This window comes from Trichoderma reesei, assembly GCF_000167675.1.
Source record: "Trichoderma reesei QM6a unplaced genomic scaffold TRIREscaffold_4, whole genome shotgun sequence".
NCBI classification, from domain to species: domain Eukaryota; kingdom Fungi; phylum Ascomycota; class Sordariomycetes; order Hypocreales; family Hypocreaceae; genus Trichoderma; species Trichoderma reesei.
This window is the reverse complement of record NW_006711151.1, coordinates 1,607,111-1,630,222: the sequence shown is the minus strand read 5'-3', so window position 1 is coordinate 1,630,222 and position 23,112 is coordinate 1,607,111. Positions and strand designations below refer to the sequence as shown.

General features: G+C 54.2%; 6 protein-coding genes across 6 annotated transcripts; 3 read left to right on the top strand and 3 right to left on the bottom strand.

Moving 5' to 3' along the window:
* Window positions 1–205: 205 nt before the first annotated feature.
* On the top strand, window positions 206–1,037 carry TRIREDRAFT_46285 (uncharacterized protein). Its single transcript, XM_006963064.1, has one exon. It carries the CDS (start codon window positions 300–302, stop codon window positions 861–863), a length of 564 nt encoding a protein of 187 aa, XP_006963126.1. The 5' UTR covers window positions 206–299; the 3' UTR covers window positions 864–1,037.
* A 5,386-nt stretch (window positions 1,038–6,423) lies between these two features.
* On the bottom strand, window positions 6,424–6,690 carry TRIREDRAFT_105150 (uncharacterized protein; the record flags this gene model as incomplete). The annotated part of the gene is made up of 1 exon (XM_006963237.1): window positions 6,424–6,690. One exon carries the CDS (start codon window positions 6,688–6,690, stop codon window positions 6,424–6,426), a length of 267 nt encoding a protein of 88 aa, XP_006963299.1.
* Window positions 6,691–7,194: 504 nt separating this feature from the next.
* TRIREDRAFT_57914 (uncharacterized protein) lies at window positions 7,195–8,379 on the bottom strand (the record flags this gene model as incomplete). The annotated part of the gene is made up of 1 exon (XM_006963236.1): window positions 7,195–8,379. One exon carries the CDS (start codon window positions 8,377–8,379, stop codon window positions 7,195–7,197), a length of 1,185 nt encoding a protein of 394 aa, XP_006963298.1.
* A 1,775-nt stretch (window positions 8,380–10,154) lies between these two features.
* TRIREDRAFT_57671 (uncharacterized protein) lies at window positions 10,155–13,330 on the top strand (the record flags this gene model as incomplete). The annotated part of the gene is made up of 3 exons (XM_006963441.1): window positions 10,155–11,018; window positions 11,105–12,174; window positions 12,439–13,330. The coding sequence occupies 3 exons, from the start codon at window positions 10,155–10,157 to the stop codon at window positions 13,328–13,330; spliced, it is 2,826 nt and encodes a 941-aa protein (XP_006963503.1).
* A 178-nt stretch (window positions 13,331–13,508) lies between these two features.
* Window positions 13,509–14,528, bottom strand: TRIREDRAFT_105147 (uncharacterized protein; the record flags this gene model as incomplete). The annotated part of the gene is made up of 1 exon (XM_006963235.1): window positions 13,509–14,528. One exon carries the CDS (start codon window positions 14,526–14,528, stop codon window positions 13,509–13,511), a length of 1,020 nt encoding a protein of 339 aa, XP_006963297.1.
* A 5,696-nt stretch (window positions 14,529–20,224) lies between these two features.
* TRIREDRAFT_58065 (uncharacterized protein) lies at window positions 20,225–21,077 on the top strand (the record flags this gene model as incomplete). Its single annotated transcript, XM_006963440.1, has 4 exons — window positions 20,225–20,399; window positions 20,467–20,618; window positions 20,645–20,648; window positions 20,704–21,077. The coding sequence occupies 4 exons, from the start codon at window positions 20,225–20,227 to the stop codon at window positions 21,075–21,077; spliced, it is 705 nt and encodes a 234-aa protein (XP_006963502.1).
* Between the last annotated feature and the right edge of the window lie 2,035 nt (window positions 21,078–23,112).

Here is a 23,112-nt window from a genome sequence, read left to right as displayed (position 1 = left end):
CCCTTTTCGACCCTTTTCGGGAGCAGCGTCATGCAGGCGCAATGATCTCATGATGGCTTCCAGCATAGCCTGATGCTTCGTTTCTAGCATCTTCGTGAACTGTGGAAGGACTGTGCCTGGCCATGTGCCTCCAAGTATAAAGCAGTGGCTTGAAGCCTCCCAGTCAACCCTTCTCTTGCTCACCAGATCAGAACAAAGACAGCAAACACAAACCAACAATCACAACTCACGCGCACAAACGCTTCAAAAGCCTCAACAACCACTCAAACCACACACTCTACCACACAACAACAATCAAAATGTCTCTCCGCAACTTCTACGCTCCCGAGTCCTCCTTCACTCCCCTCTTCCGACTCCTGGAGGACTTCGACAACTACACCCGCGAAAACAGCGACACCCAGAGCTCAACCCGCCGCACAATCGCCCACTGGCAGCCCAAGTTCGACGTCCGGGAAACCGGCGAGGCCTATGAGCTGCACGGCGAGCTCCCTGGCGTGAACAAGGAGGACGTCACCATCGAGTTCACCGACGAGCAGTCCATCCAGATCCGCGGCAAGGTCGAGCGCACCTACACGGCCGGCACTCCTCCTGCCGGCGCCATCACGGAATCCGGCGAGAAAGAGAACAAGGAGGGTTCCGACAACAAGAGCCAGGTCGCTAAGTCCGGCTCGCCCAAGCAGAAGCCCGCCGACTCTGCCAAATACTGGCTCACTGAGCGCAGCGTTGGCGAGTTCTCTCGCTCCTTCAGCTTCCCCAACCGTGTCAACCAGGACGGTGTGACGGCTAGCTTCAAGGACGGCATCCTCAGCGTTGTCGTCCCCAAGGCGGCCAAGCCCGAGCCTCGCCGCATCACCGTCTCTTAAGAAGCTCCACGAAGCATTTCATCTACGTTTTGTCACTCCTTACTTAACGGATATTGGTCTGGAGGAGGAATAACTGCATGGAAGTGGCGTTTGTAATTTCAAGTTCTGCGATGGATACCCCTTAGTGTAAAGGGGCGAGAAATGGGTTTTGTCGGAGTTGCATGTTTGTTTGAGCGTCTTTCACCTTTAACGATATCCAACTCTGTTAGTCGACTAATAGAGCATTAATTTCACAAAAAACAAACATATTCTTGATCCAGAGCTATGGTGATGCCAAGTACATTCTTGATAAAAACTCCGTCTCGGACCCAGTTCTTACTTTCAGTCATCAGCGACGCTGATTGCCGCTTTCCCAACCTCCCGACCCTTGTATAAGATCCTAAATATCAGATGGCCAGCTTCGTCGCCTAGACGGATGTTCAGCGTTAGAGGAAGATGGTAGTGAGTGACATCGCCATGTTTAGCTTGCGCAAGACTTGTGAAGTCAACATCCAGTCCTCTTAGAGTATAAACCACCTTGCCAAGTTCTTCGACGCCTGTTTAAGGAAAATTTTAGTATCTTCTTGCAATCGAGACCGTTCTTGGTTAGATGTTCGGGGAGTAATATGAATGTGATCAGATGTAGCAGGGAGTGCACCTACGTTCATTCTCTATAGTCTCGGGAGCATCATCCATGCTGCACGAATAGAGCATATGATGACGGCTTCGTGGTAAGCGACCCACAAAGCTACACACAAACGGTGAGTTGATCTCAGTATCAGGATCAACTAAGCCGCCCTGTTGAAAAAAAAAAAGAAAAAAGATCTTAGTAGATGTGGATTTGGGGAAGGGGGGTAAGCTGTTATTGCGCACCTTGTTGATTTCCCAGAACATGAAGCCCGATAGATACTCAATTCCGTCAACAGGATCTGTGTACAGCCTTCTTTTTTCACTGTCGAAGTAAGTATGAACGTATGGATTATATGGCACGGATAGCATATGACCGTAGTGTCTCCGACATTTCTTTTGCTTAACAATAGACCCTTCCAGGCCACGCAAAACAGCTCCGCAGACAACAGCAGACCACCTAAAAAACGCGTTAGTGATACAATCTACCCAGACGATTGTTTCTTTCTCAAGGACTCTGGAGGCAGAATATGATATTTCGAGTACTTACGCGCCAGTGATTGGTGTCGTGAGCCTGATGCCTCTGGCATCGCACCACTCTGTCAGCCGCTCTTTCAAATAAGGCGAGGAACCAAAGCCACCGACTAGGACTATGGTCTCAACAGGCCGCTCGTTTTTGACTTTGACCTGGTTGATCTGATCTTGAATGAGGCCAATGACCCTGTCGACCACTGGGTCAAAAAGCAGCTTGTAATCAAGCTGGGTGAGAAGAACAGATGAGGACCGCCTCTCGTAAAACCTCTCCGTCTCAGGTGTAGATGTAAGCTGTGGCATATGAAGTACGAGTCGATGGGCCCGTCTGCTGGGTACATGAAGACTGAAATCCTTCTTTTTCAGCTCAAACTGGTCCATGAAAACGCTGCCTGGGCCGGTTTGCTGAGGTTCCAGAGAAGTGAAGGCATCCCCGAAGCGTTGTGCCATCAACTTGGAGAGATTTCTATCCACAAATGTCCCACCGCATTTCCCAGCGTTGCCGACTGCAATTTCTCGCAGCATCAATGTCGGATGCGTTTCTTCGACTTCGTAAGTGGTAATGTCCTTTCCAACAGGTCAGCATTTCGTAACTAAGTGAAGACATTGGACTTACAACAGTGCCTCCTCCGCAATCACAGATCATAACGCCGGTTTTAGGCTACAGACATGTCAGCGAATGCAGTTGACGATGAAGAATCATCTCTCCGTGATATGAAGGCGTGTATATACCTGGACAAAATTTTCCACTCTATGTAGGCTGGACTTCAAAGCGAGCTGTGCAGCTGCTTCGGGCTCCGAAATGAGCATGATCTTGTCAATGGGTCGCGTAGCAAAGCCTGCTTCCATAGCTGCGGATTTAGTGAGCAGCTTGGCTTTCTCACTCCAAGATGCTGGAACAGTGAGCCAGTATTCGATTGGCAGACTATCGATACTCTGCCCGCCAAGGTGTTCTCTGACGGCAACGTCAAACATTCGCTTCATGCCTCTGAGGTATTCCGTAGCAACATCTTTGGCCGAACGACCCTTGAAGTTTTGGATGGTATTGAATTCACCCCCTGAATAGATTTCCGGATCATCAAACTCTGTTTTCACAGCCGACTTATCCAAGAGCAGCTTTGTCCAGCAGTACGTTTTCATTCCAGGGCTTACTTGGTATCCCCAAGCATTGTCGTCCAGCTCTGGATTCTCATCCTTGAACGCCACCTGGCTTGGGGCCTTCACGCAGTGCTCAGCACTATGTGAGGAGGATCCAGGGTATTTTGTCCATGGGAATATGTCTTTGAAGTCTGTTGCGTTGGAGAAAGCAAAGCTGAGGCCCGAATATGTAGTTCCATAGTCAATGCCGACAATGAGCTTCGTTCTCTCCGTGAGTGTAAACATCGTGTCCACGTGTGAGAGCCTCGAGATGAAGGATTGATCTGCAAGGCGCAGTTGAGACTGAGGGAATGGATGCGGTAGATATAAGAAATGGAAGAAGGGAAGGTAAAGATAAGGTACTGAGCTGGCACCTGCAGTCACCTTGGGGTTGCACGGCTGATGTCACTGAAAATTCATGTTGGAGAGGTTTCTTCACGCCCCCTCTCGTCAAGTCAAAAGCCGCGCCAGAATTACCGAGAAAGTAGGGCCGCCGTATCTATTCTTGATGCAAACAGCCGACCACGATGTCTAGAACAAAGCAATCACACCGCCTGTTTTAACTTTCGCTTCGGGTTGGTGGGCAGGCAATTGAAGCCATTTAACAGAGTAACACCGAACAAGTTGTGTGGCTTGTTGGCGACCCCCCCTCCCCCTATCTTTACTGTCCCAAATTCTTCCACGATGGGGCCGATGAGTGCTGTTCTTTGTCCCATAAGATGTATAAATGAATGTATAGCCCTTCAGTAAATCACGCTTGGGCAGGTGATGGAAGCGTCGTATTTATGAAGTCAACCACCGCTCAGTTTCGTCATTGTGAACGACGTAGACCTTGAAGTTCCAGCTGTCTTTCAAAGTGAGTTGAGACAATCAAGAAGATATTGGAGCCTATCAAGGTACTCAACAGTGAATACCTACCTCAGTGTCAGGCGGTGACATCTTGAGGTCGACGCCCCCCCCCCTTACCGTCATTCCAGCCTGGAATCCATTCGCCCGCGCTGTTCATTGGCCAACTTGCTTCAGGCTTCCCCGAACCAATATTGGGTTCTTTTCATTCAATATTTAACTCAAAAGTGTGTGTAGGTCAGTTTTGTGGAGTTGCTGTGTCTAAGCAGGTGTGATTCTTACCAGGACTTTGCTCAGAATGACACTCACTGGGCGGCCAGAGACTCCTGGGTCTGGCGACGTCAGAACGGCGCAGAAAGGGGTTCGTATTTTTAATCTCTTCCCTCCTCCCTCCCCCTCTTTCAAAGCGCTTTCTAACAGATACTCACGATTGCCTTGTTCAACCAGACGAGTTGCGAAACTCATCAATCAAGTCAAGACTCCGACCAACCCACAGCAGAAGACGTATCATCAAGCTATGTGCGGGTAGATGCAAAGAATGCCGACAGTGCTGCACCTGATGGTTTACAGAACGGCAGCGGGGATACTCCTTCTTTGCCTTCTTTGAAAGATAAGTCTACTCAGCAATCCAAAGGAACTGGTATCATGGGAATTTTCACCGGAGTCGTGGGTATGATCATGCCTCGCGACGGTGAAAAAAGGCGGCAGAAGGGTAAGTCGAGCGCTCTGGAAGAAAGGCAACCTGCAACAGCGTCAGAGGCTCAGGAACCCACAGACAAAGCCCAAGCAAAACAAGAACCAAGCATTCCCCAAGAATCCGCGCAGAAGCTTCGAAATGAAGAGAAGCGTGAGGCAGACACACTCCGCCAAAGCAATATTATGCTTAGGGAAAGAGTAAGACGATATACAACCAAGTTGCAAGAAGCAACTACTCATGCTGAAGACATGGAGCAAGTCGTACGAGGGCTGCGAGAAAATCTTGAAACGGCGAACAGCAAAGTGGCTGCTCTAAGGAAAACCGTTGCTGAGAACGAGGCGATCATCACCCAGTCTCATGCTGCCGCTGTCAAGACTTTGGCCGGAAATGTTTCCCGAAGTGTTACGGATGACACAATCAGAGAAGACCTCAAGAAATTCTTCCAGAACGATTTCTTCTCCTGGTGTGCGGACTTGTGCACTGATCGCCTTCAGGATGAAAACTTTGTCCTTGCCAAGCTTCTGCATGCTGGCATCATCAACGCGAGCAGCAGCCATTGGGCTGGCCCGGAGCATCTCAGGTTTCAGATGAACTCGCCGGACGGGAGCGGCCCTTTGGTATTGCTTCAGGCAGCCTTGGCCCAGAGACTTTGCGATCTGTATATGACAGACGCATATTTTCTGGCGGAAGCACTACCCTTCAATGTTGCGGGGCGTTCTTGTTTATCCCAGTTTGAGCATCACTTGAGTCAAGGTAAGCAGTTGGCGGTGTATAGAGTTGGTCAAGCCGAAACTGATACGATATATTTGGTTTGCAGTGAACCCCGACGCGGTCCCCGGCTGGAGAATCCAGACAATGGACTGTTTAGAAACCGCAGTGCCCATAATCGTGGATTATGCCCAACAAGCGGCCGACAAATTTGTGCAAGAATATTGGTTCCTACTTTCTGTTGACAAGTATGACTATGAGGCCATGAGAGACCTGGCCCAGATTTTTGCGGACTTTGCCAGTTTGGCAATGAAGCTATGGAAGTCGGGAGCCAAAGTCCGCTGGTATAGCACGAGGGACTTCGGCGAGATACCTTTTGAACTCGGAAATGCCTGGTCAGAGGTAGAATCACCCTTGGTCTCAGCCCTGGGTCAGCTGTTGAACGGCCGTCCAATTGGACTCATCATACGGCCACTGATTCTATCAAGTATCATATCCGAGAATGGCAACTGGGAACCAGTTATTTGGCACAAAGCTCTTGCGTGGGTCTCGAGAGAGGAGGATCCTATGGACCAGATGGATCTGATATAGATGATGGCTATGGCGGGCATTGGTGGCAATTACGTGGTTTTGACCGTCGGAGGAGAGTTCGTGGTGGACTGAGTCCTTCATGAAATGCCCCCCACAGCCTCTACCGATGAAGTCGCCAGGCTGTTAAAAATGCATGCTTTATACTCCTTTTATTAAAAAGAATCATAATATAATTGATCAATTGACTATTGGGACATTGTAACTATACATCAAAAGGTATCATATTCCAGAAAATATATGTAACGATAAAGTCGCTTTACCAGAGGCGGAAGACAGACGGCAATACTTCAAGTACACAAGCTCGTTCAGCCAAGCAATCCACCCCTATCCAAACCGCCGTCCGAACCTCCCCCCCAACATCTTGAACAACGATTATCCCACAATCATGACTCCTCTCCATACAACCGCAGTGTATTCTTCCCAAGTCAAGCTTGATGTCCAATTCTAAGGCAAGCCTCTCAGAATGTCCTGCCAATTCTGAATGCTCTTCTCATGGCCATAGTCGGAATCTCCATAAAGGGCCTGCACCTCCTGGCGCAGCTTGATAATCTCGACCACAACTTCGCGCTTCATCCGGCCCAGGTCAGCAAAGCTTCTCTGAGGGAACTGCTGGGGCTGGTTGCCCGTAGCACGGTGAAGCATCTCCGTGGTGATTATATCGAAAGAGTTTTCGTAGTTTTTGTAGCCTTGGTACAGTTCTTGGCGAGACATTGTGATGGTGGTATGTTGTAGAGGCTTTTGCCTGTAGTGCTAGCGCGCAATCGGTTGGTTCTCGTGTCTAAGTGTTTGTGTTGATAACCGATGGTTGTTGAAGCTGGTTGAGTTGGGCGATATCAGTCCACGAGGCGAAAAGTGTGTCCTTTTATGTTTCGTCTCTGTCTTCATCTATCTCAGCACCTTATCATATAGCCGTAAGGTCCACGTTTAATGCTCTTATTCCCATATCTCAGCAGCTGCGCCATCGCGAGGCTTCTGTGGTGGTGTCGCTGTCAAGATTTCGAAGAGTCAGGCTGGCACTAGAACATGATAGGCAACCTTTCATCCATACCTCAATAACCGCCATCATGCCGCGTCATTTCGACCGAGTCATCATGCTATGCGCACCAACGTTGCCGTGATCTATGGCAAAGCGATACCCGTCCTGACAGTCACATAGCACAAGAGAAGACTCATAATTGTGTCATTCTCGTATGCTATCCTCAATTCTATCAGATCTCATGGAGCTTCGCTCGCCTCCCGCTGAAAAGCCTTCCATACTGCCAAGCTGACGATTGGATACGACATAATCCGGTCATGCAGCCCCCATTTTGAGATTGCTTCTCGTAGACTTCCCTTTTGCGTGTTCTGTTCCACAACCCAGCCCCCACCCAGCAACTCTGATCTTGAGGCGGCCTTTTCCTCCTCCAGCTCCTCGTAACTAATCCCATGAGGCGAAGACGCGTTGACTGCATGCCAGTACAGCTTGTCGCTGTGCTCCCAGGGAATATCATAATCGTCTTCTGCGTGAATAATAGTGATGTGGTACCGCGCGTTATCATCAGTAGACATCTCGCAAGACCGCACAAAGCCCGCAAGCTTGTCCTTGGACGGCCACTTGGCGATGATGAAGCGGTTAAAAAAGTCCAGTAGCCGAGGAAACCGGGCAATGGGATCGAGCAACGGAATCGTGCCCGCGATTCTGTAGGTTGCCGTCAGCTGCTCGACGTCGGCAAACGGAGCCACAAGGACCATACCCGAAAAGAATATCGGGTTTGCAACTTGGGTAGCTAGATGATGGGCTAAAGAGATGGTGACTGCTGTGCCGAGTGACTGCGAGAAGAGGACGATGCGTGAGGGCGGGATCCCGGCAACTTCCATTGCCCATTTGGCCAGCGCAAGAGCATCATTCAACAGCCCGGCCTCTGACGGCGTTCCAGTGCTGGTGCCGAAGCCACGGTAATCAATGGCCACGGTGTGAATCTTGACTGGGTTCAGAGCAGACATGGCCCGGTAACTCGGCGGCCGCCAGCCAGATCCCAGTGTGCCAGCCGCTCCGTGAAGGTAGAGGACCAGCAGAGACTCTGGATCCTCGCGCAACATCTTGAAGCTCAGTCGAGAAGTAATGTCCACGGCAAGCCCGGCTGGCTCATCTATCAGCTCCTCCTCATGCTTCTTGTACAGTCCAAGCGGGAGAATGTGCCATGCATGCAATGTTTCGCCGTCGCTCGTATCCAACAAGAAAGGCGTGACTTGGTTTTGAAGAAATCCCCATTGCTCGGGGACGTTGACGTCTTGGCCCCATGTCAAGGTGATCTTGTTCAGATGGATGGCTTGGTTCTGACAGGCGGGAATAGTCAAGACGCCGAGGAACAGAAAGTAGCCCACTGTCGAGGCGACAAGGGCGTAGATGCCGGACTTCATCACTATGCCGATTCCATAGCCCATGGCCGATGAGTCTGTACCGCGCGACAAGCTGTCATACGTATATCCGTAGGCGAGGCTACTCACATGAGGCCGCGAGGCTGAGATCTTGATAGGTAACGCAGGGCTTGCTTGCGAAGGAGGATATTAGGAGCAACACTACACGTAGTTTAAGCGCCGGCTTTGTCTCCCCCCTGAGCATGGCAGGATGTAGCCGCCGATCAGGTGGAGGTAAACGAGGATGAAACAAAAGTCCTACTGCAATCTGCATGTGATATGAGAGTGAGGACCAACACCAACACACAGGTGATAGTTGTGGACCTCTGTCACCATGCTAGTGAGCGGTCATATCTCTCCACTATACACTCAGAAGCGATCACCAAGCAATACATCGGTCATGAGCATCAGCATCTGCTACGTATTGACTTAATCTATACAAGTATGTTATACAAATACCAAGCCTGCGTGCTGCCGAGTCAGAAGAATTGCACTCCAGAGGTAAGGTAGTCATTATAGGCGCCCATTAACACATAGACGTTGTCGCCCAAGTGATGCACAACAGCCTCCTCATTTTATACGTCTGGGGGAGATGCAGAACAATAATAATCCGAGATTGAGAATATGTTCATCAACAAATACCTCAATGGGTAATTTAGCTGCCGTCACGGGCAAGCAATGAATGCATCATTTCGTGTTTCTTTCTCAAGCTATTAATGAGGGGAAGCCATGACAGGGCCCATCACTAAGGCTATCAACTTACAAAGGCCTCTTGCGCAACCAACAGCATAGTCACCTTTTCACTGCCTGCAAGACCAGGTTGTCAATCGGCGACCAGCAAGCTGCATCTTACTCCGCAGGGCTGAGGGGGTAGGTGTGGCCTGCTTGAGGATATGTGCTGTACTGATTTGTCCCGGAGGGTTCTATGTGACCTACGTTGTCAACGTCAGGGAATGCAGCAGATGTCACTGAGAGAAAGGAACTACAACTACCTAATTAGAATACATAGTCTCCAGCCAAGCTTACAACCAGAGGATGACCCTGGGAATTTTGGTCAATTATGCTCGTGGCCGTGGTTCTGAGCTGTGAACACACTACCATTGAGCCTTTAACGTCTCTCGAATCTCTCGATGTTGTCCACACCGAATTAAATGGCACGTATACGAACAGAATATAGTTCTGAGGGAGGCATAATCACATCGATCTTGGCTCTTGTATGGCATAACCCTTGCCCCTCCAGAAGCGGCACGTGAGATGCCTCTCCCACCAAGCCGGGGTCGAGGTACCAACCATTACATGCATCTCTTTGGCTGTGTTTGATTGGAAGAAATGGCGAAAAGACTGCGAATCCTCTCCGCTTCGAGGCTGACAGTGCTCAGTGTAAGAGCTCAGCTCAGCCGCACGAACGATAGAGCGATAATACCGCCCGACAAAGCAGACTCCGCCCCATTTCAACTTACACGCTCAGACGAGCATCGCCACCGAACGCGCAGCGCACTCTATGAGGCCACAAACTCATCTTGATCTTGAATCAGCAGCATCTCAAATGATGCTCTAATCATGCGGTTTCATAGACTGTCCCCCCCTATACATGTCCTCATCCGTGTCTCACCACCACCATGGCGGACATGTCCCCTCACTCAGCTCCTCCTCAACACCAAGGCATAACCCACATTCAAGCCTCTCTCAGCAATGACCTCCTCACGCACTCGTCCGACGCCCCCCGGCTCCAGCACAGCGACTACACCATCGGCTGGATATGCGCGCTGCACATTGAAATGGCCGCGGCCCGCGCCATGCTCGACTGCGTCCACAAGCCGCTGCCCGTGGGAGCAAAGGACAGCAACGCCTACATCCTGGGCAGCATCGGCCCGCACAACATCGTCACGGCATGCCTCCCCGTAGCGCAGTACGGCACCAACAACGCGGCCAACGTGGCGAGCAACATGAACAGGAGCTTCCCCTCCATCCGGATCCGCCTCATGGTCGGCGTCGGAGGCGGCGTCCCCAGCCAGCACGCCGACGTACGGCTTGGCGACGTCGTCGTCGGCTGTCGAATCATGCAGTACGACATGGGCAAGGTCGTTCGAGGCGGCGAGACGCTGCCGACGGGCATCCCGAGGATCACGCCGCCAGACCACTCGACGCACGTCGCCAGCCTCCGCGCAATCCACGAGCTCAAGCCCAGCAGGGTGCCCGCTATACTGCAAGAGATGCACCAGAGGCACCCCGGCATGACCAAGTACGCCTGCCCAGCTTCACCGGATCGCCTCTTCCAGGCTGCGTATGAGCACCTCCCGGGCGCGTTTGACTGCAGCACATGCAGCGAGGACAGTCTGGTAGCTCGCCCCCCAAGGCTGAGCCGGGATCCAATGATTCACCATGGTGGCATAGCCTCTGGCAATCAAGTGATGAAGCATGCGGAGACTCGTGACAAGATTGCCCAGGCGTTTGATGTGATTTGCTTCGAGATGGAGGCAGCCGGCCTGATGGATTACTGTCCATGTCTAGTCATTCGAGGCATCTGTGATTATGCAGATTCTCACAAGAACAAGCAATGGCAGGAGTATGCCGCGGCGGCGGCAGCAGCGTATGCGAGGGAGCTCCTGGAGGAGATGCCCCCCTTCGAAACCAACTCCTATGTATCTGGAGGTGCTCTACATGTAGGAGACACAGGTAAGCCGAGTCCGACTCTTCCCACAGGCATCTACCATACACCAACTTACAGCGTTTGCCAGACGTTACATCCAAAGTTGGCCAGGACAACTTCGTCACGCGCCGACAAGAGCTGCTAGACTCCCTGAGATTCGACCAAATCAACTCTCGCCAGTCCAACATCGAGACCGCCCACGAGGAGACATGCAACTGGTTCCTCGAACATCCCACATACCTAGACTGGCTCCACGCCGGCGGCTCGCCCACGCATTACGGAATCCTGTGGCTCGCGGGAAAGCCAGGGGCCGGCAAGTCCACCATCATGAAGTTCCTCTACACCCACCTCAAACAAGCCCCCCAAGACTCCTCCTCCCCCTCCTCCTCCTCCACATCGGCCATAATATCCTTCTTCTTCCACGCCCGAGGCGAACTCCTCGAAAAGTCCACGACGGGAATGTACCGCTCCCTGCTCCTCCAGCTTCTCGAAACCTTCCCCGACCTCCAGAGCGTCTTGGACGACTTCTCCCTCGTGCCCAAGGACAAACACACGTGCCCCCCCATGAACATCATCCGCAAGCTCTTCCGCAACGCCGTCCTGCTCCTCAACACCCGCACCTTAACCTGCGTCATCGACGCCCTCGACGAGAGCGACGAGCAGCAGGTCCGCGACATGGTCAGCTACTTTGAGGACCTCGGCCGCGAAGCCATCAAACACAACATCCAGCTCCGAATCTGCTTCTCTAGCCGCCACTACCCCTACATCTCCGTCCCTCACGCCCTCAGACTCACCCTCGAGGACCAGACGGGGCACGGCCAGGACATGGAGCGGTACGTCAAGAGCAGGTTCAAGCCCAGCCCGGATCTCTTTGGCGACGTCCAGGCACAGATCCTGCAGAAAGCCGCAGGGGTCTTCATGTGGGTTGTCCTCGTAGTCAGTATCCTTAACACGGAATTCGATCGAGGACGCATCTTTGCCGTACGCAAAAGGCTCCAGGAGCTCCCCGTCGGACTCAGCAATCTCTTCAAGAACATCCTCCGAAGAGACGACGACAACATGCAAGAGCTTCTCCTCTGCCTCCAATGGATCCTCTATGCCAAGCGCCCCCTCAAGCCCGAAGAGTTCTACGTCGCCCTCCTATCAGGGTCCCCAGACGATGATGCCCTCTCCGAATGCGATCCATCTCACCTAACCAGCGACATACTCGAGAAATTCGTCATCAGCTCCTCAAAGGGCCTCGCCGAAGTAACAAAGTCCGCCCACCCAACAGTCCAGTTCATCCACGAATCCATCCCAGACTTCCTCCTCAAGGACAGGGGCTTGCTCGAGCTCTGGCCCGACGACCCGAGCACCAACATCGAAGCCTCCAGCCACAACACCCTCAAATAATGCTGCCACAGGTACTTCAGCCTCTACGCATCAGGCGAATCCGCACTCCAAAGGCTCCTCCTCGGGGGGAAGCGAGCAACGCTCAGAAGGATCCCCCTTCTCGAATACTCCGTCTCGCACATGCTCTACCACGCAAACATGGCCGCACGCGAGTTTCCGCAGGACAAGTTCCTCTCCCAACTAGCCGTCCCCGACCTCATCACCCTCAGCAGCTTCATCGTAGCAGAGTATAACCTCCTGCCGACCTCGTTAGACGCAAGCCTCGTCTACATGCTCGCGGCAGAAGGACTCTCCAACCTGATCCGTACATTGTGGCCCCTCCCGCCCTCCCATCTCGACGTCCCCGGGGGCCAGTTTCGCTATCCCCTTTTTGCCGCGCTGATCAACAAGCACAAGGACGCTGTCCGTGCGCTCTTGGGATGGGATTCATCGTCCACCGACGAGGAGGAGCTCATGACCACCATGGGGCCCGGATTTGAAGTCGAGTACGCCATTACCAGAAGCCAAACGCCTCTCCACTGGGTCGTCATCAAGAACCGCGAGATGACCGTTCGGCACCTCCTCAAGATGGGCGCATCCATCGACGCACGGGATCGCAATGGCAACACGGCGCTGCTCTTGGCGCTCTCTCACGGCCATGATGCCATCGCGAAGCTGCTTATTGAGGCCGGTGCCAACATCAATGCCAGGGACTCGAATGGCCAGACAGCCCTGCTGATTGCGGTCCGGTTTGATCGCGAGGATTTGGCCAGACTCCTTATTGAGAAAGGGTCCGACGTTGATGCCAAGGATTACTATGGGAATACAGCCTGGAAGATGGCGAGGCGTAATGTGAATTTGTACATTTTGAAGCTTCTGATAGAGGCCGGGGCAGATTCCGGCGATGACATTGACCAGCAGAAGGCACTATGACGAGGCATGATGCCTAGAACAAATACAATCGTGAGAATACCAACCAATAAATTAGCAATACTCATGGGACATATATATGTTATGGTGTGTTCTTCTTCGTTGTAGCATTCCATGTCAAAAAAAATATCATCACTTCGTCCCATCATATAAGATATCACAGCCACCAATACCACCACCATCATCCTGCCTCCTCCCCCCTAACCCTCGTCCCACCCAACCGCCAAACACTCCCATCCAACGCTCCCCTCCTCGCCCACTCCGTCACAAGCTGCAGCGGCGTCTCATCCCCGTAAAACGGCAGCGGCACCTCAAACACCTCCACCGTCATCCTCTCCTCGGGATCAATCTCCCGCCACCGCTCCGTCCTCACCACCCCCAAGTCGTACACCAAATCCATCAGCACGACCTTGATGTCCCTTCCCAGCCGCGCATCGTCCCTCGGCAACTTGTGGAAATACTCATCCTTGATATTCACCGCGTCCAACCCCACCGGCCGCGCAAGCACAACGTGCTCCAGCCGCGGCAACGTCGCGATGTCCCACCACAGCCAGTGACTGTCCATCGGCACCCCAAACAGCACCAGCCGCCGCAGCTCCGGCCACAGCCGCCACACGTCCGTGTTGCCCTCGGGCGGCACGCTCAGCGCGGGATAGCTGCCCAGGCACACAAACTCCTCCAGCCGGTGCAGCTGCTCGAAGCCTTCCCGCAGCGTCCGCCGCACGCCCAGGTGCCCGTCGTCCAGCGGGTCCAGGCTCCCAAACGGCATCTGCACCACCAGCCGCCGCAGCGTCTCGCACACCTCGCACAGCAGCTCCCGCACCCGCGTTGCCGTCGGCAGGTCGTCGGCCGCCAGCGACGGCCCAAACGGCGACAGGTACAGCGCCGTCATGTGCCGCAGCGACAGCACCGCCGGCAGGCCCGGCACCAGCCGCGGCACGCACAGCAGCACGTCCGCCAGCCGCCTGGCCGAGTCGACGAACGCGCACCGCTCCCGCAGCAGCCGCGTTGCCCGCGCGTATGTCGCCCGCGATACCCTCGTCAGCGACAGCAGCGTCTTGGTCGCCGGGTGCGAGGCCGGCAGCAGCTGTAGCGGATTCGGCGGCAGGACGGCGTCGACGACGAGGAGCAGCAGCTCGGGCGGGAGAGCGGGCGAGGAGGGTGAAGATGGAGGCGAAGAAGGTCTCGTCGGCGATGGCATCTTGTCTGCCGGTCCGGTGGGGCGTGGCGGGGAGTGAACAAGCTCCATCTCAGCTGCTGTCAAATGGCTGTCACATGTTGAGCAATGACGGGACAAGTCGTGGTGAGGCCCTGTCGAGATCCTTCAGCGGGCGAAGCTGTGATACAAGGGTTGAGGTTCCTCAGCTTGTGCCTTGTTTGACGTCGGCTGAAGTTGGGCGCAGAGGTACGTACATACCTGAGGTACCTCTGGACAACACCATCTCCACTCTTGATTATGCCTCAGTTACCTACCTATGATCGAACACAAACAGCTTGACTTACACAGCAACTCCCAATAAGATGAAACCGTGCAGTGAAGAGAAATTGGAATTATATACGACATCCTAGGCCGTATCGTCTACGTCGTCCTGTCTAGAGCAATTTACCATTCATGTCCCTCCCAAGTCAGAATGGTCATGAAATGAAAATCTATATAGATGGACAGCTGCGAAACCTTGCAACAATCCCCCAAACGCCTTACAGTACAATCTCCCCAAGCAACCAAAAGAGAAGGGGAAAAAAAAAAAGAAAAAAAGAAAAAGATAATCGAGTTCCAAAATAAAAGAACAAACATGCTATAGCGGCGCAAGTGGTCCCAGCCTACCTACCGCTTTCCAACGCCGTCAATGACCCTTTCCTCCATTCCCACAACTCCATCCTGTGCACTTCTATACTCGGCATCAGTAACCATCACCGCTTCTTTGGCGCGCTCTCATAGCTAAAGTCCAGGCTCCAGAGCTGATCCCACAGAACAGAGGTCCTCAGCGGGCTAGCAGCAATAGAGCTCTTGCGCCGTGGGATCCCATGCGGCTGAGGCTGTGGCTGCGACTGCTGTCACGAACCGATCAGTGACCTAGGGCCCAAGTAGAGAGTCAACGGCTCGTACCTCGGGGTCCTTTCCCGACTTGTCCTGCGAAGACGACTCGCCTCCTCGCTGCCCGCCCTCGGTATTGGCAGCACTTAGCACGCTGCCTTGGACCGGGCTGGTCGCCGTTGGTGTTTCGGGAGCAGCAGCACGGAGAGAGTTGGTCTCGCTCGCCAGCGCGCTGTTTTTCAGCAGCGCCGTTCCACCGGCGATGTGGAACGGCAGGGCCTTCTTAGAGGCCGAGCTGCTCCGGCGGCTCTCCAGGCTCTTGCTGAGCGTCTTGTTGATGCCTTCGATGCTGGTTATGCTGTCCCGGCTCCTCCCTTTGCCCTTGGCTGCGTGGGACTGAATATTAGCCGTGGCCTCGACGGTAGTGGCCGCAACGGTGGATTTACCCATCCCTGGCGTTGCCGGCGCTCCTGCCTTGTCCTCTTGGGCGTCTATGAGGTACCATCGCAGGCCGTCTGACAGCTGGAAGGGATTGTCGTGCTCCTCATCGTTGGAGTCCGTTTCGTTGCTCGGCTGCAGGCTCTTGGAGAGATCCACGACACGCTCCTGGATCTTGGAGATTCGCGCGACGAGCCACTCGCGGTGACGCAGTCGATGGCCGTCCTGCTCCCGGAGAAAGTAGTGCGGGAATCCCACGTTAAAGGCAGCCCAGGCCCCGGCTTGCTGGTTGCGGGTGGGCAGGAAGAGTGCCAGGTCGCCCTCCTTGAAGTTCCTAAACGCAATCTTGTTATGAGAGTCCTTTTGTAAGCTGTGCGCCCGGTCTCTGTACGATCTAGCCTCCCGTTGCCACTTTCGCGCCTTGTGCTCCGCCTCCTTAACCCTGTGGTAGATTGTGTCGGAGAACAAGTCGGTATCGAACGTGCCCAGCTTCTCCATGAACGCCTGGTACTTCTCGTCCTCGACGGACGGATCCGAGTTGTTGACCCAGTAGAGGAGCTCCAGATCGGCGCTGTCAGTCATGGCACGGCCGCCCAGGCTGAGTGACCGGCGAATCGAAGAGCCGGGGTCGGACGAGTCGTTGGGGTTGGCGGCAAGCTTGTCTGAACGGGATACCCTCGTAATGACCATCTGGCCCGCGTCCCGGCTGACGGCGTATCCCACGCGTTCGAGAAGCCTGGTAAGGCGGTCATTTTGAGAGTAGAGCCTCTGCGTGAGGTCCTTGGTCCGTCCGTCGCGCGCTTCGTATTGCGCGGTGAGAGCCGAGAGCTTGGACTGGACATCTTCAAATCTCTGCTTGAACAGTCGGGCCTCTTCTTCGAGGCTGCCGACTTGGGATTGTCGCCACGCAACCTCTTCTGACAGCTCCGCAACCTTCTTTTCCTCCCTCTCGAGCTTCTTGCGGAGCGTCTCGGACCCCGTCTCGCCATCCGACAGCCGGCTGCGGAGTTGGTTCAGCTCCTCCCTGCTCTCGGCCACTTCGCGCTCCAAAGCCGTGACCTTGGCCTTTTCCTCAGCAAGGGTTTCGCGAGCGTGCATCGTAGACATCTCCTGTGAGGCGAGGTTGTCCTTCATCTGCATCAGTTCGGCTCGAATTTCCTTGGCAGAGTTGAGAGCCTTGTCGAGCTCAGATCTCAGAATCGATGTATCGCTACTTGAATTGCGCAGCTTCTCGACCAAGTCAGCTGCGTTGGAGAGGAGAGCTTCACCCAAGTCGGCTTCATCAGCAGGCACGGCAGCGTCCGGCGAGAGTTCAGCATGCAGCTTCTTCATCCACTCGAGCCGGGACTCTGAAATCTCCTCTACCGACTCGAGCTTCTTGGATGTCGCCCGCGCCTCTTCCCGCAGAGTGCGCAGCCGTCGTTCGGAAGCGTCGAGCTGATCACGCTGCATCTGCGTCTCCTTGCGCAGGAAGTCAACCTGACCCTGTGACTTGAGCATATCATCCTTTCGCTCCTTGTTGAGTTGCTCAAGCTCCGCCTCGAGAGCTTGGATTCTCTCGTCAAACGTCGCCTTTTCGTTCTCTCGAGACTCTCCAAAGTGGTCCATCTCTTCTTCCGTATCTTCCAATCGCGCCTTGAGCGTCTTGATCTCATTCTCCAGGGATATCCTCTCGTCCATGAATTCCCGCTTCAGAGCTTCCATATTCTCCAAGAGGTCCTTCTTCGTGGAGTTGACTTCTTCGATCCTATCCTTCATATCATCTCGCTCGTTGACGCGACTGTCGAGGTCTTTCTGGAGCTCTGCCGAGCGCTTCTTTTCCTCGCGCAGCTCGTTCTCCAGCTGCGCTATCCGTTGCGAGAGCTGCTCCGTCCCGTCCGACAGTGGCTGTCGATCGTCAACGCGAGCCGACTTGATTGATGAAATGGAGTTGTGTCTCGAATGCCCGTTCGCTCCCGGCAGCGGAAACAGATTGCCCGGACGCGAGGCTTGGCTCTGCCGGTGCAAGAGATCCTCCAGGCGGCGCACCCTGCTATCGGCCGTCTTGAGCTTGTTCTCTAGCCTGAGCTTCTCATCCTGCAAAGAGGTGATGAGGTCTTCGTCGCCGCGGATCATGAGCCCGCTTCTCCCCAATGCCGCCTCGTGCACGCTGCCGTTCTTAAATGCCTTGAGTCTCTTGGCTTGCTGCTTGGTCGGGGTAGAGAGTTCTTGAAGGAGCTTCGCGACATCTTCAACTATTTCCCGGTCTACGTTTCGCTCTTGCAGCAACTGGAGAAACTCTTCCAACTCGGATTTACCGATGGCAGGCCAGGACAGGTCCTCGCCGCGGAGGTTGACTTCGAGCCCCATGACATTGGTGTCAAGTCCAGGCCCGTACATGCTGCCAACCATCTTCTGCCACTTCTTACGACGCTTGGATTCTTCATCCTGGAACAGGGCCATCTCGTTGGCAAGCGTCGACGAGTCGGTCTTGATCTTGTCGATCCACTCGCGCCGGCGGATGGCCTCGACCATGAAGGAGGCATACATGTATGGCAGTTGTTGGATGAGTCGCAGGTAGTCAAAGGTTGTCATGTCGTCTTCGGATTGGTTCAAGACGTTGATCTGGTTCCTGACACTGCCGTGTAGGGTGGTGATTTCGGTGATGTTTCGCATGAAGCTCACACAGTCTGCCGCGATGGTGTTCCGCGACTGCGTGGCGTACTGGGCCATCTCATCCATTTCCTTTGCACGCTTCCGCAGAGTTGGGACCAGTCTTTCGGTGTGGATCGACGCCGTCTTGGAAGCCTGGGCGAGATCTCGCTGCGAGTTGCCGTAGTTGAGCGATGTACGATAGTCGGAGTCGATCTGCTTAACCACCACCTCGATATCTTCCATCAGCTGGGACGAATCGGTGCTGTGGCCCAGGAGGGACCGATTCATCAACTGGTTAAAGTCGCCAACGAGGGCTTCCAGCGCCTGGTACATCTGGGTTGCCGCGCCATCCAGCTCGCTGGCCTTTTGGCTGAACCTTCGATGGGCTGTGGGAGCCAGCTTGCCAGCCTTGTTGGCCGTCTCCTGCTCGATCAAGTCTTCCAGTGTAGGATTGGCCTTGTTCACTTGCCCACGCGTCATAAACTTGACCAAGGCAGGCGATATCGGTATGCTCTTGGCCAGGTCGAGATACCGCTCCCACGAAGAAACCAGCTGCTCGTGTTCCGCCAAGGCCGGCGTCACCCATTTCTTCAAGTCGTTGTACTTTGGCTCAATCTGCTTGACGCTGATCTCGACATTCGTAACGGCGGCATCCAGACATCGGATCATCACGTCAATCTCGTCGTATCGGGCCTGGGCGGCAGCGTTCAATTGGGCGCAGTCGTCCATGATGCGCGTCGCCCAGCTGCGGCGCTCCCTGCAGAGTTCCTGCCATGACTTGATGGATTGGACATCGTCGATCGAGTTCGGGGCGTTCGGGATGGACTGGCGGCGAGGCGGCGCGACCTCCGATATGAGCGATGACGCACTGCCGGCAGACGACGGCTGCGTGACACGGATGTCGTAGATGTATATCTCTTTCTAAAGGAGCGTCAGCCGCGATAGCTTCTCCTATTCCATTGGATGTCTGGCTACCACATACCTCTGCGTGAAGACTCGCCCACTTCACGCTGCGGCCCTGGGGCGTCAAGGCAACAATGTGCTGCAGCGAGACGGCGCTATTCCGAGCCACCCACGATCGCAGGTCGTCAAGACTATTTGCTACCACGTCAACCCATGCGCCACGGACACGACGACGACGACGACTCGACAACATAAGGGGAACATCGTTACCTGGCAAACTGCGCGGTATCGACCTCCAGCCGCTGGCCCGTATGGGCAATCAACACCTGTGTAGCCATCCCAAGACATCTCCCGTCAAGCACAGAGCGGCGCTGGGCTCATACGAGGCGGTAGTAGTTCGAGGCGGAATCAAAGTCGTGATCGGACGGCAGCAAATGGACAGCCAAAGTCGTGTCTCTACAGGACAAGAAGAACTGGCAGAAAAAGGAAAAGGGGCGTCTCAGGGCTGTCAGCCCAAAGAAAATCAGATGCTGGTGATGCCCTGCCTTGCCTTATCAGCGACAGTCAGTCACGTCAGGTAGTGTGACCGGTGCCTTGTGACTTCTTGTAGCAGTTGCGCATCCGTCCTCCGACCTCCGTCCTGGCGCATTAGATAAGCCGCGACCACCTGTGGCTTGCCTTTTGGCACAAAGCGAAAAGCATCGCGCAACGCCACAAGCACCCTTGAAAGCCAACCAAAGAGCTCTTTCAGTCCATTGTGTGTCAAGGGCTGCAGAAGTCAAAAAATAGGACAAAGCTCGAACCGAACCGCCCGAGACTCCAAGTCAGCCAATTCGACAAATCAGCAACCCTCTCTGTGCAGCGAGTTCTACACGCCAGCAAACAATATGAGTGAGACCGACGAAGCCATGACCGGCGTCGACGGCGGTGAATCGCGTCTGCCCCTCTCCGAAGATGAGACGAAGGTGCTGGAGCTGTACGACAGGCTGCAGGAGCTGCGGCTCGAGATCGCCATCATCAACGCGCAGCAAGTCGGTAAGAATATCACATGCCAGACGCGTTGTCGTTGCGAAGATGATCATGGTTTTATTTTTATTTTTTTGCTCATCCGGCTCTTCAGGCGTAAAAGATGATGGGGACCTCACAGCGGCGCAAAACGCCCTTCTCACAGCACGAGCAAGATACAGACTACGCAACGACGCAATCGAGGCCGTCATGATGGCAAACCCCATCCTCAAGGCCGTCCACAGCGGCACACAAGCATCACCAATAGAGCGGCACGTATTCATCACACAATCCAAATCTAGCTGAGTCTCATGGCTTTGGATGCCCCCCGCAGCTAACTCTTGGGTTTAACTATACAGAGACCTCTTCCCCTACATAGAGCAGAGGGATGAGACCTCCATCTCGGTAGCCAAGCACGCAGACAGCATGGCGAAGCTCCGCCGCGACCTGGCCAGCGTCCAGGTGCAGAGTATACGCGTATGCCGCGAGAACGTCAAGCTTACGGCACAGGTATTCGAGCTCGCGGAGCAGGCCAAGCAGCGCAAGGCCGTCCGCTTGGACGATCCCGACGTCCAGCGGGAGATGGACAAGCTGACGAGAGAGGTCAAGGCCAGCAGGCAGCGGTGGAAGGTCATGAAGGGCGTAGCTAGTGGCATCGTTGCTGGCAGTGGCGTCGATTGGGCTGCGGATGAGGAGCTGCGCAACATCGTATTAGACCCTGAGGATGAAGACTAGGTAGATGCCGGCGGCTGTTGGAAAGCTCAGTGTCATCGAAACTTTCGTAGCAAGCAAGCAACTTCCTCGCCATCGGGTCCGGCATCTGAAGACGTTGCCCTCGGCTTCCAGTCATCCAGGTCCATGGCTGACGCCTACTTCCAGGGGACTGCATCCTCGGAACAGTCTGGGTCTGGTCATCAGACTGGAGAGGGCAGTTGGGTCGATGCGCGTCAGACGAACCTCTAGATCCACTACGAGATACCTTGACACGACTTCACAATGACGAAGACACGCATCACAGCCACAGCCAGCAGTGCTCAACATGTTCTTACACAATGGCGCGTCGGTTCACTGAAACGCGCCTCTTTACGCGTGGGGCTGGATATGAAAGGAAACAGGTGGGAAGAAGAGCCTTGAGCCTTATATACGCATGACTAATCAGTGGCTGGACCCAGCACCCGCGCAAGATCAGAAAAGCTCTGTGCAGCTGACCTGCCCTGTCCCAAAAGGTAAAAGGAAAAAAAGGAAAAAAAGAAAAATCGACGCCAGGGGCAGAGAGACAGAAGGAAAAAAACAAGCCTCGAGGATGGAGCATGATGGGGGCCCAGAGCGAGATTGGGAGCGCTGGGCAGCCAATCCAAACGCATTGTGCCTTGTTCCTTGCGTGCGGCAGAAGGGGATTCAGGAGCTATGACCACCCAATGAACCTGATGGGAGCCACGTGACGGACATCTGGCTCCTTGTTCATCGAAGCTTTGAGGGGGATCTTTCAACAAAGGATGCCTGAATGGTGAGATGAGCTCCTGGATGCCGCGGTCATGCTCAGACGTCTCATGTTGCTGTTCACGCAAAGCAAAAGGTTTCCCAGTCCGTCGACCTCATCAGGCGCATTGAGCGCGTTTGTTATTGACGAGATGTGTTTATTCCACGCAAACAAAAAAGAGGCGTCGACGAGTGGAGCGCCGCACTTGGTAGCAGCAGGCATTGTCTGATCAGTAATAACCCACGCATTTTCGCAGAGGGAGGCGTGCGTGGGGAGTGTAAGAAGCACCAGAAAACCAGCGCGCGCCAGGGTCGATGCTTGCAAGGTACGAGTACATACGGCAAGGCTAAGTACCGCACAGTATCTGGAGCTTCTTGTTGCTTCCGCTGCGAGACGGCTCCTCTGAGCGACACGCATCTGGGCTCCTCCTGGTGGGAAATGTCGGGGGCAGAGCGCTGAGCTTCTGTACGAGCACTGTACGGTTACGATGTTGCCGCACCCAACGTTCAGTTCCCCTTGCCGATACGGTACTCGGCGGTACTCAGCACATGCAGCCAGTCCGTAAATCTGCCAGGTGGCTGGTTGCAAGATAGCTACAGCAGTACTACCTAATACCTATCTGCATGTAAACAGCAGCCAAGTGGTTCTCGCTTGCTCTTCGTGCTGATGCCCAATGCGCCGTCCTCGGCATCTGCTTGTAAAGTATCCCGTTGCAGCAAGGAAGTGTTCATCTCGCCTCGGAATGTTGCAGGCGTCGGAATGGCTGACCAGACGCTGTACTCGTATGGTACCTTCGTGTCCTGCTCAGAGTAGTAGTCTGTACGCACCCGGTCAGGAATGCCTAACTCGACAAGACGCCGACATGAGACGATCATGTCTTGACGGGCGTACAAAGTACTCGCATGAACGGATGCGTTGGGTTGCCACTCGAGGTCCGCGTACACACATACCTTATTCGTGCTTCGTACTCGAGGTGGCTGCTGTTTGTCGTACTGAAACGAGACAAGTCGACTCAACGTCACACTCTGAACCACCGTCTTCCCTGCTCAGCAATGCGACATTTGCCCGTATTGTCATTTGCCGCACGGCAGGTTCAATTGAGGACGGTGCTCCGTACAAGGCATTCGTAGCATTGTAAACCAGCTAGACTCGCCAGAGCGAGCAGAGGAAGCCGATAACCTTGAGATACTAGGTCATCTCAGCTGCATTGCCCGTGATATCCCGCGCAACTGATACGCCTGTGCTCCCGCCAGCGGCTTCGGTCCATCGCCTCCCAGTACGAAGTACAGT